Source organism: Magnolia sinica, chromosome 18, assembly GCF_029962835.1.
Source record: "Magnolia sinica isolate HGM2019 chromosome 18, MsV1, whole genome shotgun sequence".
Classification (NCBI taxonomy): domain Eukaryota; kingdom Viridiplantae; phylum Streptophyta; class Magnoliopsida; order Magnoliales; family Magnoliaceae; genus Magnolia; species Magnolia sinica.
Window position 1 is genome coordinate 755,577 of NC_080590.1, and position 17,271 is coordinate 772,847.

General features: G+C 40.8%; 1 protein-coding gene across 10 annotated transcripts; it reads right to left on the reverse strand.

Moving 5' to 3' along the window:
- Positions 1–186: 186 nt before the first annotated feature.
- Positions 187–16,563, reverse strand: LOC131232229 (pentatricopeptide repeat-containing protein At3g18110, chloroplastic). Of its 10 annotated transcripts, none has more exons than XM_058228432.1 (6): positions 12,789–16,548; positions 10,639–10,839; positions 7,114–7,204; positions 5,422–6,126; positions 5,229–5,309; positions 187–742 (listed from the first exon to the last, which is right to left on the reverse strand). In XM_058228432.1, the coding sequence occupies exons 1-4, from the start codon at positions 16,349–16,351 to the stop codon at positions 5,566–5,568; spliced, it is 4,416 nt and encodes a 1,471-aa protein (XP_058084415.1). In that variant the 5' UTR covers positions 16,352–16,548; the 3' UTR covers positions 187–742; positions 5,229–5,309; positions 5,422–5,565. The 10 variants fall into 10 exon arrangements, with proteins under 10 accessions (XP_058084415.1, XP_058084411.1, XP_058084416.1 ...); XM_058228428.1 differs by having other exon boundaries at positions 187–753; XM_058228433.1 differs by having other exon boundaries at positions 5,229–5,330.
- Between the last annotated feature and the right edge of the window lie 708 nt (positions 16,564–17,271).

Genomic DNA, 17,271 nt, shown 5'->3' on the forward strand with positions numbered 1-17,271 from the left:
GAGATACCCTTGAGATTAGGTCCTTGTGCCAAATATACACAAATCATGTGGCCACACCATGAGGAACAATGAGGTGGGGACTCCAATCATACGTTTGTGTGGGGGGGCCATTACAGTGTTTTTATTCCTTCAAACCCATTCATCAGGTACGGCTCAACAAGATGAACAGAAACTCCGAAAATCAGCTTGGTCCAAAACTCAAGCAGACCACACCATATGAATTGAGTGACACTAAAACAAGCAAGAGCAAAAGACATCTTTACACTTGTTTTGTAATAAGGGTACTGTTCTAGTGGACTAAGCGTATGGGAATGGTGCTGCACAATTTCATTTACACTAGTTAGATTCAGAAGCAAAGCGGCTTACCCTCCCAAATACATTGTTAATTTGAGCAAGCCACCAGTCCCTTTGTCTCATCTTCGCCATTTGGTTTGTTATGTAGTTGAGCCACTCAATCCTTGAGGTTGTTGGCCAGTCATCTATACATGCAATCTGTCGAACAACACGCTCTTCATCTATGAATACCTACAGCGTTTGGATGCTTTGCCTGCTCCAATCAAATCATCAGAAGGCCTTATTAGTGTCCCACTACCATAAGTTTCATATCAAGGGTCAAATCAAGTATGTACCCGGTCAAACAGCGAGTGCCCTTTGCTAAACATGCATATAATTCTGCCTTTTTCACTCCATGAAACCCGGAGCTTGATGGTTTGAAGATCGTCTTAGGGGAAGCCTCAACATCCTTTGAAACCACTGGGGAAATCACAATACAAAAGCAATCAATTAACAGCTAATTAAACACTTAGTCAACAATATAACAACGAATATCTCCAATAATGGGATAATGTAGCAATTTTCTCCCAGTATTTGAGAATTATTACCCAATAATATTCTAATATTTTGACAATATCTATAAAACCTCAACCATATCATGATATTTACCAGCTAATACATCGTTAATATCAAAATATTTAACATTTATGATACCCTTCTCTTTAGTTTCTTGAAGGGTTGAACACAACAAGTAAATGTAATTTTATTTATTACAAATACTTGTACATAACAAGGGTACACTTTACAACACTAACAAACTATCACTCTTAAATGACAACTCTCACACACAAGGAAAAACTCTTTTGAATTCTTAATACTTAGACACCTTACTTTCACTCTTGAACTCATTCTTTGTTGTTTATGTATATACACAATAAGACTCTTCCCATATTTATAGAGGGCTATGGAAGATTCTAAAATCAACACAACTCCAAAGAGTTGTAGAAGCTTCCAAATATCCTATAAGGTTCTATTATATTCTGGAACATTCCAGAAGAGTTAATAAGACTTTATCAAACTCTATAAGTTTCTGGAAGATTCTATAAAATTCTAGAGTTTTTCGGAAATGTCCAAAAGTTTTCGGAAGACTCCAGAATATTCAAGAGAGGTGTATGACATTTAACAATCCCCCTCAGCACCAACTCTCACAATTCTGCCTTGGTCATCATGCCAAGTTACTTTCTGAATTCAATGAACTTAGCATTGCTAAGTCCTTTCGTGAGTATGTCTGCAACTTGGTCATTGGTCTTCACATTCTTGGGTTTTGGAACTAGTTCCCAAGTCTGATTTTGGTTCAATGCCTTAATCTCTTCTTCCATCGCCTTCTGTCATTTTATGTCTCAGGATGCTTCTTCAAATGTTGTTGGCTCTTTTACGGTCTCTTCTTCTGCTAAGGCAGCATCCACGTATCTTGCGTTAGGCTTTCTTTGTCTAGTTGACCTCCTAAGTGATGGGTTGTCTACCGCAACCTCCTGTTGACTCGGGCGAATCTCTTCTGGACTACTTTGATGTACTCCAGTTTGCCATGGACTCATAGATTTATCTGGTGTTCCAGACATATTAGGCACTTGCTCACCATCTCCTACCGTAGGCGTCAACTCCTTAGTTGAACTAGGAGATTTTTCTCCTTCCCTTGTCTCCCCCATCTTTTCATGCAGTTCATCTTCTAAGTCTTAAGAGTTTGGCAGCTCCTCCTTCAGTGGCGACCACCATGATGAGGCTTCATCAAAGACAACATTCCTCAATGTATAGCACCGACCAGTTGCAGGGTTGCAACATTTTCACCTTTTCTTTTCACTGCTATAGCCCAAAAAAATGCAACGAATCGCCTTCTTATCGAACTTACTATGCAAGTGATCAGGCATAAACACATAGCATACACATCCGAAGACTCGGATGTGACTCACCTTGGGCTTTATGTTTTATAGCTTCTCGAAGGGTGAGACAAAGCCTAGTTTTGTCTGTGATAGCCTATTGATCACATGAGCTGCCGTTTGCATGCACTCTGCCCAGAATCGGCTGGGCACATTCTTAGCATGTAGCATGCTCCGACATATCTCTGCAAGGTGACGATTTTTTCTTTCAGCAACGCCGTTTTGTTGTGGAGTGCCCGAACAAGTCAATTGTCGTCGGATTCTACACTCCTTTAGATAATTTGAGAACTCTTTCGACGTATACTCTCCACCATTATCCGTTCGCAAGCATCGGATCCTTCTATCGAACTCACTTTCGACCTTCTCCCAAAATTCTTTAAATTTTAATAAAGTTTCTGACTTCTCTTTCATGAAGTAAACCCAAACATACCTTGAGAAGTCGTCAATGAAGGTCACCATGTAACGCATGCCACTAACCGATGCCTGTTTTACCTGTACGAACATGTCTGAGTGGACAAGCTCCAAGGGTTCTTTAGCTCTAAACTTTGACTCTTCATATGACAATTGGTGTGTTTTGCCATATTGACACCCTGCACAAATTATATCTTCTCGAACATCCAGCCGGGGAAGACCTTTGAGCATAGCCTTCTTCATCATTATCTTCAGCTTATGATAACTCACGTGCCCTAAACGTGCATGCCAGAGATTTGCAGTTTCATTTTTCCGAGTCTTATCTACATAAGCTGATTCAACTGACATTACGTAGATTGACTCCAAGCGTCATCCTTCCATGATAGGTGTACCTAACGGTTTAAAATTTCGGTACACCTTAACATCCTTCGGTCCAAATACCACATAATTACCAGAAGATGTCATTTGTGATACTGACAACAGGTTTTTCTTAATCTCTGGCACGTGATAAACATCTTGCAACTTTACTTGATTAGGGCTAAATCGAAGTGTGATCTTAGTCATACCTACGTGAATTATCGGCAACCTTGAATTATTAGCTATTACCACCACCCGATCTCCTTTGTAGACAGATAAACTTGACAGTTTCTTCTTATCACCTGTCATGTAATTTGAGCACCCTGAATCAACGATCTAATCATCACTGTAGTTGATAGCTCCTTGATTTGAAACTGCGAAAAGGGCTATTTCACCCGTCTCTGTCACTATTGAGGAAGCAGCTACTTCGTCAGTGACTGTGTTAGAGTGCTTGAGTGGTTCATCAAAATCTATCTCCTTCTCTGAACTATCTCCTTTGATGGATTCAGACACCGCTAAAGATGCCTAAGTCGCAGTCATCTTCACTATCTTCTTGGTGATTTTTAGAAATCACCAAGTTACCTTTGGCTGATTTTTCTTAAACCAACAATTTTTTGCAAAGTAACCTTTCTTGTCGCAATTGAAACACTCTATATCATACCTTCGAGATACGGAGGATCGTCGTTTATTTGTGTTGTTGTCGGATTGAACTCCCCCTGTCCGGGGACTTCTTCCTTGCTCTTATCTCTTCTTGGACTTTCCAAAGTTCTACTGACTTTGTTCGCCTTTTCTGTTCTGTTGTCGATGTCCGCCTTTTTTATTATTACAATAGAGTGTTTCCTCTTCCTTGTTTATCGACACTCCAGCCATTTGTTTGCATAAAATTTCTTGATTAGCCAACAAATTCTCCAACTCTATGAGAGTAGGTTGAGTAGGCCAACCTCGTATTTCCGTGATAAAAGCATTATACTCGGGCTTCAACCCATGTATAATGATCCTCCTCATTCTTTCCTCATGAATATTTGCTTTAGGATCCAATTTTGAAATTTCTCGGCATAAATCATTTACTCTTGTAAAGTATTCGCTTATAGAATTATCTCCTTAGGTGGTGGACAGTAACTCATTCTCTAAATATTGACGTCGAGCATCATTTGTTTTTGAAAACAATGATGCAAAGGTGTCACATGCCATCTTGGGTGTGTCGTCATCCTTGATTCGCCCGAGCAACTCATCCTCAATGGTTGACTTGAGCACATACATTGCCTTCCCGGCCTTAATCTTCCACTTTCGGAGTGCTTCAACATTTTCCTTAGGAGGTGGGGTAATCTCATTCCCATTAACAACCTCCCACAAGTCCTGCCCTTCAAGGTAGGACTTAATGCGACTCCTCCAACTTTGATAGTCGTGGTTGTTAAGCCTCGTAACTCTGCTCGTTGTGTTCACAAGATCCGTCATCGTGACTTGGTGTGATTATCACTCCCTTTACCAAGCAAGCCAACAAACTTCACAGTCTCCAAACCGTACACGATCACCTTACAAAACGGATCCCGACCAAACCTCGCTCTGATACCAAATTAAAGAGTTAAACATGACAAGTAAATGTAATTTTATTTATTACAAATACTTGTACACAACAAGGGTACACTTTACAATACTAACAAACTATCACTCTTAAATGACAACTCTCACACACAAGGAAAAACTCTTTTAAACTCTTAATACTTTGACACATTGCTTTCACTTTTGAACTCACTCTTTATTGTTTATGTATATACATAATGAGACTCTTCCCATATTTATAGAGGGCTATAGAAAATTCTATAATCAACACAACTCTAAAGAGTTCTAGAAGCTTCCAAATATCCTATAAGGTTCTATTATATTCCGGAACATTCCAGAAGAGTTAAGAAGACTCTATCAAACTCTAGAAGTTTCCGGAAGATTCTAGAAAATTCTAGAGATTTTCGAAAATGTCCGGAAGTTTCCGGAATATTCAAGAGAGGTGGTGATGGCATTTAACATTTCTATGATTTATTTTGTTCCTATCTTCATCATTTGCTTTTTATTTATTTTTTTCCACAAGATTTTCCAAATACATTCTAATGAAAACCCAAATCTGAAGATATTTGAAGAAATTCATTGCCAAGAAGCTGCCAAGAAAGAGATTGTTGCTATGGTCATCAAAAGCAAAAATGTGGACAGGAAAAAAAAAAAAGCAGCGAGAGCAAGTAATGGATCAAGGATTTTAGTTACCAAGCTGGGGCGCAGGATGGACGAGATGCCAAGGAAGAACAGCCATAGCTTCTGGTTAATAAAGAGCCCCCACAAGCACTTCTACAAATGAGTAACAACTGACTGAATGGTGATTTACACAGAAATCAGATTGCTTAACCATCCACAAAATATTTTTGAGTTGAAAATGTTGATTTGTGTATTCAAGTGCTACCTTGCAGCGTGCAAGAAGATCTGAACCCACTGCAATGGCATCAATGTGTTTGTAATTCCCCAGTGCTTCCTTTCAAGACAAGTATGAAATATCCAGCCGCCTAATCTCTTAGCAAATTAATTGTAACTGGTTCTGGTTTGTGATCTATCTCAAAGCCTGGTTTTCTAACCTTGTGTTGTCTCTGTCTGATGTTGCCTGCCTGATATATTTCCTTCTTCCAATATTGAATGACTTCCTTGGTCTCAAAACCCCACCCCTTTTCTTCATCTTTTCCAACTTCTCCTTCCTACCTTCTATATCAGCTGTGATAGCCTTGTCTCTTCCCTCATCTGACAGTAAAGCCAACCTTGCAAACTTCTTTGGCCTCACTTGCCCCAGCCGCTCATGTATATCCTTAAAGACTGGAACTAGACCAGCTCTCATGAAATATCCTTCACTGAGAATCATAGAATTTGACTTGGGTAGGGACAGCGCATCTTTCAATTCAAGGTCCATGCAGAAAGGAGAGTCTTTCAACCACATCCTCAGAGAGTGAGCCTTTGCGATAAGTATCCCACTGCGCATTTTGGAAGGCAGAAATGGTGAGCCCATCTCCCAAAGGTACGCCTTCAGAGTTTTGTCAAGGGAAACCATGTTGTATTCAGCAGTCCCTGTTATTAGAACAACTGACTTTGGTGACTCAGGTAAACCTTGTAAGGATGCATCCTGCAACAACAAAAAATACTATTATACCCAAAGCATGAGGTGCCCTTTGTATGTACACAAAATCACCATTGGATCAGATATGCATGGTGATTCAGATATGCAAAACTGTTTAGCATAGCATTTGGGACAACATTTTTTCAGCTTTGCATCAGAACAGAGGCAAGATTTTCACCCCAAATCGCCATGATGATAAGCTATAGTCCAACTTCTAGTCATCAGGAGACTGCAGCCATATACCCCTAAAAATGTAAAACACCCACACACAGCCTAGAAAGAGGAGTTATAACTTAAATTGGATGCAAGAACTTAAATAGACATGAGTTTAAAGAAGAAGACTAAAAATATCTGGTACCAGTTGAGGAAGGGTAAAGGATAAAAGCATTTCCACACTTAATCAACTCAACATAACCAAGTCTATTTGGAAACATCCAAGGGGACCACAAGATGCAAATATGACTAGTACTGCTATTTTTCCTTCAACGGGTGGGTAAGTTAGAAGAACAATGGTCATCTGCTTGGAAGATGAGGATAACTGCTGCTATACCAAATACGTGCTTGTATCTATCTAGCCATACACCCCAATTCTGAAATCTTTCCTCAAGACAGACAGTTGCTTCTTATAGTAAAATTTTGTTTGTTTTAAAATACTTTCTGAAATACTTAAAAAAGCTTCTTATAGCCAGGGTAAAACAGGAAGTTGATGTCTGGTGAGCAGCCGACTGTAAAACTTTTGCCACCCTCCCTTCTAAAAGCTGACTACGATTTTCTGCGAGAGGGCTAAGACGCTGATGACTTGAGAAGCTTCTTATGGATTTCAGAAGACTTTGATATACACATTAAGTCAAGGCCATTCTCAATGCAAGAGGAGATGTTCTGATAGATATCATTAGTTCAAAGAAAGCATGATTTTAATCATTTCATCATCCACCACTGGTTTCCTTGACAGTAAATAAAGCTTAGTGATGTAGCTAGTGAAAGAAGACTTGCCTGCATATGGTCAAGCCATAAAGTAAGGCCAACAAGAGCTGCACCAGCAGACAGCTTCCTAAAATCAGCTCCCCAGTCCTTGTCTGCCACCCTGCATCATGGAAAAGATCACAGGGTGTCCATAAGACAAGCCAATGCACACAAAACAATAATGATAGGATCATAATACAATGGAAATGAGAAATTACCAAGGATGGCTTTCCAATTGTCATGGTTATGAGTATTCTAATCAGGACTCAGAAGGTAAAGAAATTGGGCTTGACAATCATCTGATGAGGCAGATGTTGATGGGAGATGCCATAGAACATCTCATTCACTTCTCAGGGCTTCCTTGGGAAATGTTCAGGGGTGGGAAATGCAGGTTGGAAAAATTAGATGCAGAAAATCATTATAATTCTTTCCAACAGCCTTCCAGAAGAATATTATATGATGGTGAATGTTTTTTCCATACCAAACTCTCCTCGCAACCTCCTTGGTAGCCCCAACCATTCAAACAGGATCCAAATTTTACCTAACCATTTACAAGAGAAGGCCCTCTAAAGCAAGTTAACTTCTCTAATGTCCAATGTCTGGTATTTTCACTTTCATAAACCTTGCTACACTGGATGAAGTGGAGCCCCTCGCAGTTTTTATCTCATACGCAGAGGAATCTTTTTTTAACAGTTACACGCAAAGGAATCTTTTCAGAGTTTTTTTCCCCGAATTTCAGGCTGCATACTTAGGGCTGAAAGTTGGGCGAGTTCAACCCGACCGACCCGTGACCGACCCGACATTGGGTTGGGCTCGGGCAGGATATATCGGGTCCGATCTCAAGCTTGGGCTATACAAACCCCAACCCGATAAAACTTGGGTTGGGCTCGGGTTGAGGTCTCGGGTTGTCCGACCCAACCCGAGCCCGATCAATATATTAGTTACTTATAAATTATAATTGAGTGTGGATCGTTTGTGTCAAAGGCAGACTAGTGATGTTGGGTCTCATTTGTCCACGTCATTTCCAAGTACTCAAGCTAACAAGCTATGCCGAATTTCTCTCTCCCAAATAGATTGCGTGCTATGCTACGTGACTTCTAAAGGAGTAGTTGTCCTATATTTTAGCTCGTTTTTTTAAAGAAAAAAATGAAGTTCTTTATGATGAATAATCACATATATAATTAATAAAATCATAGATACAAAAACTAAGTCCTATATTAAAATATAATAAACTAATGTAATAACGAAAATATTAGCACGTATACACCCGATCAACCCGATCAACTCGACCGAGCCCGCTTGGGTTGGGCTTGGGTTGAGAATTCCCAACCCAAGATTGGGTTGGGTTGGGTTAGGGTTGAGGTATAGGAACCTTGTGTTGGGTTAGGGTTGAGCACCAACCCGACCCAACCCGCCCGACTTCCAGCCCTATGCATGCTAGACATTGACTACAAATCTACCACGAAGCAACAGCCAACAGTAATGACAAAACAACAAATAAAAAGATAAATATGTGGAATCGTGCCACAAAACTCTTAAGGCATTGCACCAAAGAGGCTCTAAAGGCATCACACCAATAGAAAATCAAATCTATGAAAGGAAACAAGAAAACTGACTCAATTCAGTCAAAATATTATCGTAGTCTACTCCAGAAGTCCATACATATAGCTCAACAAAGCCTATTGGTCCACAAAAGTGGTCTTCCCTGAACTATCTCTAAAGAACCTGGTTGAGCATTTTCCTCAAAATATGCAACTACGGAATACCACCTGATTGATATTTATGGTCATTTAATCCTACCAAAGGCTTTGATTTCCACCATGCTTCTTGAATAACAGATGTATGGGTCTTTATATATTAAGCCTATTGACAGGATCTGCTGTGGTTGAAATACAACCTCTAAAAGAGGACTCAGTTGATATCGATTATTTAGAGACAATTTGCTGAAGTACCATCTACTTATAACTGTATGGTGCTGTAGAGCTGTACAGCTGTGAAAACATCCAAAAGAAAAACTATGGTTATATATTTCCATTCTAACAGATCCAATTGAACCTGGGGGTCGTGAGGTCCACCCTTGAACCTCCATAGTACAGATATCCACAATGTGTGGCCTGGATGCATCAATGAGAGCTTCTGAATAACTGTGGGTGCTTGTCTTGGTGTTTACTACAGTAGGAAAAGATCTTGGATAAGCAAGCTTGCACATAGTACGTCCCCTTTTGCTAAATTACATAAATATTGAAATTCATGGGTCATACTACCACACGTAGCAATATCTTTTCCTGGATCAGTCACCACAACTATCCACAGTTACCATAACTTGATGTAGGGAATAAAATTTCCTTCATCTTTCAATTTGAAAGGGATAGACTTTCATTTCTAAATCCACTGAAAGATTGTAAGTTGAAGTGAATAAGAATTGTAGGACTGTTACTTCTACAACTTGGAGCCATTGCATGTCAGTTAGAAGCAATTAACAGATGATGAGGATCAATTTTTGCATTTTCACTCGATGTAAGTTTCAGAAGCATCATTCAGGAAGTCCTGTTGAATGTGTGCACCAATTCTCAGCCGAAAGAGCAAGGAGTTGCCGAAGGAAGACATGCATCAGGTGAGGAGATACAGTGAAAGATAATTGGTTTTCTATTAAAAAAAGTAATCAAAAGATGCTCCATAGAGGCTTTCATACTTATGTTAGAATGAGCCATTAATATAGGATCCATCCAGCATTTCAAGGAGTACTACCCCCTTATGTGCTTGTTTACCTGTGAAATCATGTGTTTAATTGAAGAAAAAAAATTAGTACAATGTGATGCCCATAATTTATAGAAGGCTGTTTGCTTTTGATATATTGTTTTAGAAGTGAAGAAAATCCGGCACCAAAATGGTAGCACACAATACCCTGGTCCTGTTGCCAATCAAACCTACAATTCCGGTGGAAGAGAAAACAGAACACTAGAGACTTTGTATCATCCATCATGTATCAGGGAACAGAAGTACCATATTGTGTATCCAAGGAGAGGTTCTGTTGAACTCCTAATATGATGATGAGCTAAAACAAAAACACCCAAAAAATATGCAGAAAAAACAAAACAAAACAAAAAAAAAAAAAAAAGGAAAGGAAAGGAAGAACCCGAATACCAATAAAATAACTAGTCTTTGAAGTAGCATGGAAGATAAAAGCATGCAGTCACCTTCCATCCTACAAATGCCATGACAAGATTCCACCGGGTAAATAATCAATAGAGCAGGTCCGCGTCTTTGCCAATTTTCTTTTTATTGTGTTTCAATAAAGATCAATGGCATGGCCGATATATTAGCTAAGGAAGGGGCGTTGAAACCTAAATTATGTATTGGGAAAGACTATCCACTGCCTTAATGCATAGTTCATTTTGTATCTTTTCCTTACTACAAAAAATATTACCATCACTGATCAAAATTTAAAAAGAAATGAAAAATCAATAGATAGACGGAGAAGATGGTACGACAGACAGACGTACGTAAAATTCGCAACAGGAAGAAGATTGAGCAGGAGTTATGAATGGATATTACCTGAACACATCGTGGCGATAAACACCTTTCCTGATTGCCAGTTGGAAAACCCAAGCAGCAGTTGCCCTGCGTTCAAATGCCCACAGGAGGTCCTCCAGAGAATTGACAAAGTTAAAGGCCAAATTCTCTTCAAAGGAACCCAATTTCTCGAGCAAAAGGTCCACCTCTGGAACTAGTGAATCCGTTTTTTCCATCAGAAGTCTGCAACACAAACTAACATATTAATCTCTTACAAATTTAAACTATCCATAGAAGCAATGTGCCAGCCAGTCCAAAGCCCGGTCAAAGGAGTAGGGTTGGTGTCAGCTGGTTATAGAATTTTTGCTGCTCAATCATTTCTTTTTCTCCTCTTTTCCTCTTCTTCTTCTTTTTTCCTCTTTTTTTTTTTTTTTTTTTTGAAAGGTTCTGTCATGCAATTATGAGATTCATGTTCTGAAATATGTTTTGAATGGTTGCCATGCAATCATGAGATTCCCTATTTTTTCAAAAATGTGGTAAAACATGATTGGTAAAGGTGGTGACAATTGGCCTTGTCTACAATGATGGTGGTGATGAAGTAGAATCAGAGATGAAAAAGGAGAAAAGTAGACCCATTTCAAAGAATGTATGAGAAATGCTGAAGCTGTTTGAAGAGGCAATTTGCAACGAGCATGCTGACATGGCACATGTGCGCAGGGACACAAGCCACTGATTGGATAGTAGACACTGTGAACATACCTGGCCCAATAAAATCAAGGTCCACTCATCAGGTGGGCCAAAATTATAAGGCAAGTATAGATAGTGGTCATCTTTTTTCAACTGTCCATTTTTCTCATGAACTTCTATTCCACCTATTGAGAAAAGACTAGGGCATGAGATGGATGTATCGCAAAATCAGTTCGGTTTCAAGATAGGGAGATCTATTACTGAAGCTACTTTCCTAATTAGACAATTGATGGAGAAATATAGGGAGAGGAGAAAGGATTACTACAGTCTTTATTGACTTAGAGAAAGCTTACAGTAGGGTCTCTAGAGAGCTAATCTGGTGGGTGTTGGGAGAGAAAGGAGTTTCAAGATGATACATCAACATAATTAAGGATCTGGATGAGGGAGCGGTAACAAACGTAAGGACCACTAGGGGAGAGACAAGTGAGTTCCCAATTACTATAGGCTTGCACCAGGGGTCGACATTACGCCTGGACCTTTTTGCATTGGTTATGAATGAGTTAACAAGGTATTTGCAGGAAGAGATCCCATAGTGTATGTTTTTTGCAAATGACATAGTTTTAATTGACAAGACGAGGGAGGGGCGTAAACATAAAGCTAGATTAAAGGAGAGGTGCTTAAAATCTAAAGGATTTAAAACTAGTCAGATGATGAAAACAAAGGATATGGAGTGCAATTTTCGTAACAATAGAAGTGGGAATGAGGAATTACTAAAGATTGTTGACCAAGAAGTTTCCCAAAATGACCACTTTAGATATCTTCAGTCGATAATTCCTAAGAGTGGAGGGATTGAGAAGGATGCTGCTCATAGAATTCAAGCAGGGTGGAAGAAATGGAGATGTCCTCTAGAGTTTTATGTGATTGCCGTGTACCACTCAAATTTAAAGGGAAATTTTATAGGATGGCAATAAGACCAGCCATGCTTTATGGGACAGAATATTGGGCAGTTAAGGAACAACATGTACATAGGATGTGTAGCTAAAATGAGGTGTTGAGATGTATAAGTGGCAAGACAAGGAAGAATAGAACTAGAAATGGATGCATTTGAGGGAATTTAGGAGTAGCACAAATAGGTGAAAAGATGAGGGAAAGTAGACTTTGATGGTTTGATCATGTGCAACAGAGACCAAGAACTACACCGGTTAGGAGTGAGTTCGTACAAGTTTAAGGTGCTTAAAGGGCAAGGAGAAGGCCCAAAAGGACGCAGGTGGAGGTAGTAAGTGAAGGTTTGATAACCTATGGTCTAACTGATGTTATGGTCGTTGATAGAGTGGAATGGAGAAACAGGATTTATGTAGCCGTCCATGTGATCTATCCTTGACTTTGTCCTACATCAATGTGCATTGGCATGTTTGCCAGAAATAACCTCTGCAATCTCACCCCACGCAAAGCACCCTAGAACTCAAGGACATATGAATCATGGAATCATAGGCATTAATGTTTACCTAATCGGAAGATCAAATCCTGTATCATGCATAGAATTCAGAAGGAGCCAAGCTTCGCTCATATTCTGGCACAAACTCGCGGCCCTGATAAAGCATGTCCATATAAGGCAATCTGGTTCAACACCATCTTTCTTCATCTCTGATAGCTTTTCAATTCCCAAGTTGTAGTCGCCATTTTTGAGATACGCATCAATAACTGAACTATATGATACTGTACTGAGATTTAGACCAGAAGTTCTCAAATTGTTGAGCACTTTTTCTGCCTCCTGAGGTTGTCCAGCAGTGCCGAATGAAACCATAAGCATGTGCATTGTGGCAACAGTAGGCTCAACACCAGCCTCTTTCATCAGAGCCAGCACATTTTCGGCCTTTGAATGGTTGCCAGAATTCCTATATATCTTCATCATTATATGATATACGGATCGGTCCAATTTGCATCCTTTTGACCTCAAACCTTCAAAAAGATCTTCAGCCTGTTCCCATAGCTGCTGCCTACAACATGCTGAAAGAAGGCTTTTGTAGGTGTCCAACTTAGGCTCCAGACCCTGTTTTTTCATTTCATTCAACAGAAACAAACCTTCTTCAGGCCTAAGATCCCTGCTGTACATCAAGATAAGGGTATTGTAAGTATCCTCGTCTGCTTTAAATCCAGCTTCTTGAATACGTCGGTATACCTCGGTGGTCTTCCTAAAATCCCCAATTGAAGTGTACAGTCTAAGAAAAGAGTTGAAGATTGTCAGATCCGGTTTGAATCCAGCTTCCTCCATCTCAGCAACCAGTAACTCAACATCCCTGACTCGTTTTCCTTTCGACAACAACCCAATCATACTCCTATAGAGGTGCATTGTAGGCAAATAACCAGCCGCCTTCATGCCGTGGTATATCTTTTTCACCTCAAATATGTTTCCAGCTCTTGCAAAGGCATCAAGCATCAAGAGAATAGTACTTTTGCTTATTTTGAAACCCATATCTTGCAACTCTTGGATAACAACATAAAGTTCATCTAGCCTCCCATCAACAATCAAAGCTTGCATAAGACCATTAACAGAATCCACAGTTGGGGAAGGACCATCTTTCATCATTGTATTAAACACAGCCCGTGCCTGCTCATAGCGACCACTTGTAGCATATGCATCAATGAGAGCATTCCATACTTTTCTGTCAACTTTGGAATGCTGTCTCAGTCTCCCAACCACGCTTTCTGACCTCTGCCATTGCTTCACTCTCCCATATGCCTCAATCAAGGTGACATGCAGAGAATGATCATCAAATAAAATGCCATTCTTTTCAGCCTGATCAACCCAGTGATGAGCTGTTTCTGGAAAACCCAATTTACAGTATATCATGATTGCACTTCGGTAGACATTCGCAGAAGGCTCGACACCATAAAACTTCATGTCAGAAAGTAACTGAGAAGACGTAGCGAGGGATTCTGTTTCTTCACTGCACCTAATCAAAGATTCATACACAGTACAATTTCCATCAAAACCGAACTTTCTCATTTTATTGTACTCTTCCATAGCAGCTTCCAGTTGGTGATCCTCACATAGCATGGCAATTGAAGCTTCAGTAATCAAATGACAGGATCCAGATGAATGTTTCTTGAAAAAATCTAGCAATGTGCGTGCTTCCATGCGCCTCCCCGATGAAATATATGAATTCAAGATAGATGACAAGTTTTCAGGGTCGGGATCATAACCCCGAGTGACATCCAACCTCAACATGTCAGCAGCATGATCAAAGCATTCTCCCTTGACAAGGATAGACAAAATCATTTGCCGATTCATACCACATAATTCCTCCATATCCTTCACCACTTCTCCAACATCTTCATGATTGTTTTCCTTCGTGAACACCTGAAGCATGAGTTGATAGAGGCCTTGGTCCGGTCTAAAACCACCACGAACCATCTTTCGGTACAACACCATTGCTTTTCTCATTTCACTAGATCTCAACAGGATATCCAACATGATTGAGTAGGCTAGATGATCTGGTTTTATGCCAGACCTCACCATCTGATCAAATGTCTGTTCAGCCTCCACACGCATCCCTGCCTTAGCATACCCACAAATCAAAGCACTGAAAGTCCTCAATGTGGGTCTCACTTGAGCCTTCCGCATGTCAGACATCACATTTGCAGCTTCAGTTATCTGATCAGCTTTCCCAAGCGAATCAATCAGCACAGTGTACGTCACTGCATCAGGGTTGCGGCCCGCCAACTTCATATCATTGTACAACTGGAATGCCAAATCATGTCTACCCTGCTTCCCATACATATGAATGATGGTGTTGTATGTCATTTCATCTTTTCCAAATCCCGCTTCCCCCATTTCCTCGCAAACCTTCTCCATCTTCTCTACATTCCCATCCCGTGCAAATGCATAAAGCAGAGAATTATAAGTTACTGCATCCGGAAAAAACCCTTTTGCCCCCAGCTCCTTAAACAGGCGTTCGGCTTCTTCTGCCATCCCACATCGACCATAAACAGAAATCATAGCATTGTAAGTCCAGAGATCTGGCTGACAGTTGCGGGCCTCCATATCATTATAGACCTTCATTGCCTCCTCTGAATTCGATCCGCGCGAACAAGCACTTATCAAAGTATTGTAAGTGATTATATCAGGCCGAAGCCCTGACCTCCGCACCTCATGAAGGAGTTCGAGTGCAGACCCAGGCGGCATACATGCCGACTTAGCTCGAGCATTTATCATCGTATTGAAGCTCACTAGGTCTGGCTCGCACCCTCTCGAACGCATCAAACCAAGTAATTCTTGGACCTTGGAGAATTTGCCGCTCCGTGCATAAACACCCATCATTGCATTGTAAACTTGGACAACATTCCCAATTGTAGCTTCTGTGCGGTTGAAGATCTCTTCAGCTATGGATTCCTGGTTGGCCTTGCCGAGTACAGCCAAGATTGTGGCGAGCATGCGAGCACTTGGTGAATACCAGTGCCGCAGGTTCAACCACTCGTAGATCTCCAAGGCCCGCTGCCAATTTGAATTCCCGACCCACTTCACGACAAAGCAAAAGTCTGTCGGAGTCATCTGAATCTTCCGATCATCCAAAACATCGGCAACAAATTCCTGCGGTTGCAGATTCAGGATCCGTTCTGTTAGGAATTGGACACGTTGACGCCAATCCTTGGCCCGCTTGAGGGCCAGTTTGGTCATCTTCTTCGCTCTTGTCTTGCTGCGCCAGCCCAAGACTTCCAAAGCTTCATCCGAATCCACAGAATATAGGGTTTTCTCAGGAACGTCTGCGCTGTCAGATATGGGGTCCACATCTGTTTCTTTGATCCCAACGGCGGGAGTTGGAGGGATGGGGAAATGGGGACGACTGTTGCTGATTTCTTGGAGTTTCAGGTCTGGCCATCTCACTGACGGAGAGGCTCTGTCGTAATTGAATTTCTGCGCAGTGGCTTGTTCTGAAGGAGAAGGTGATGAACGGTCCAGAGAAGAGGATACGGTTGAAATACGAACCTTAGCGGAGGATACGGTATCTGTACGTAGGTTTCTGTGGGTAGATGGTGTTGGAAGTGCCAGCAGTCCCGTGTGAGCCATGACTTCCGTCGAGAGAAGGGAAAATTAGGGTTTGGTTTTTCTTCTTTATCGAAATTTAGCTCGGTTGCAGATGAAATGCAGTAGAGGAGAGAGACTTCAGGCCGTTTGCGTTGAAAGACGAAGCTGGATTTTTCGAAATTGCAGATAAACAGTCGTCTTTTAAGTGGCAAAAAATTACACCAGGTAGATGTACCTGTTACCTTAAGCTTTGTGGGGCCCACCACGATTCTCCGTATGTCATCCACTCCGTCCATCAGTTTCCCCAGCTCACTTTAGAATACCAGCCGGAAAATGAGACACATCCAAAAGGACTACGCCACGGGAAGCATTGAACTTTCTAGGGCCCACCATGATGTTCGTTTGCCATACACCTGTTCTGTTCGTAAGTAAAGTGATTCACACCCGGACGAAGGGAAAACACAAATAGCACAGTAAAACTCCGTGGGGGCCACCTTGATGTATGTGTCATTATCTATGCCCTCCATCTGTTTTATCAGCTCATTTTAGGTTATTAGCCCAAAATTGAAGTGTATCCAATTCTCAAGTGGACTGCACCACAGGAAACAGTGGGGTTAATGATATCCACGGCTGAAATCTTACTAGGGTCAACCATGATATTTATTTGTCGTCCAACCTGTTCATAAGGTCACTCAGACATACTAAGAGAGAACACAAATGTCAGCCTGATCCAAAACTTCCGCCGCCTCTAAGAAGTCTTAGATAGTATGTTTTCAATTACCACCGTTTCCTGCGGTGTGGTCCACTTGTGCTTTGGATATGCTCAATTTTCAGTTCATGCCTTAAAATAGCTGGAAAATGGATGGACAGTATGGATAAGACACATAAATCAAGGTAGCCTTACAGAGTTTACTCATTACGCTATAACGCTATAGTCCATTAAGTTACCCAGTATGCAATTA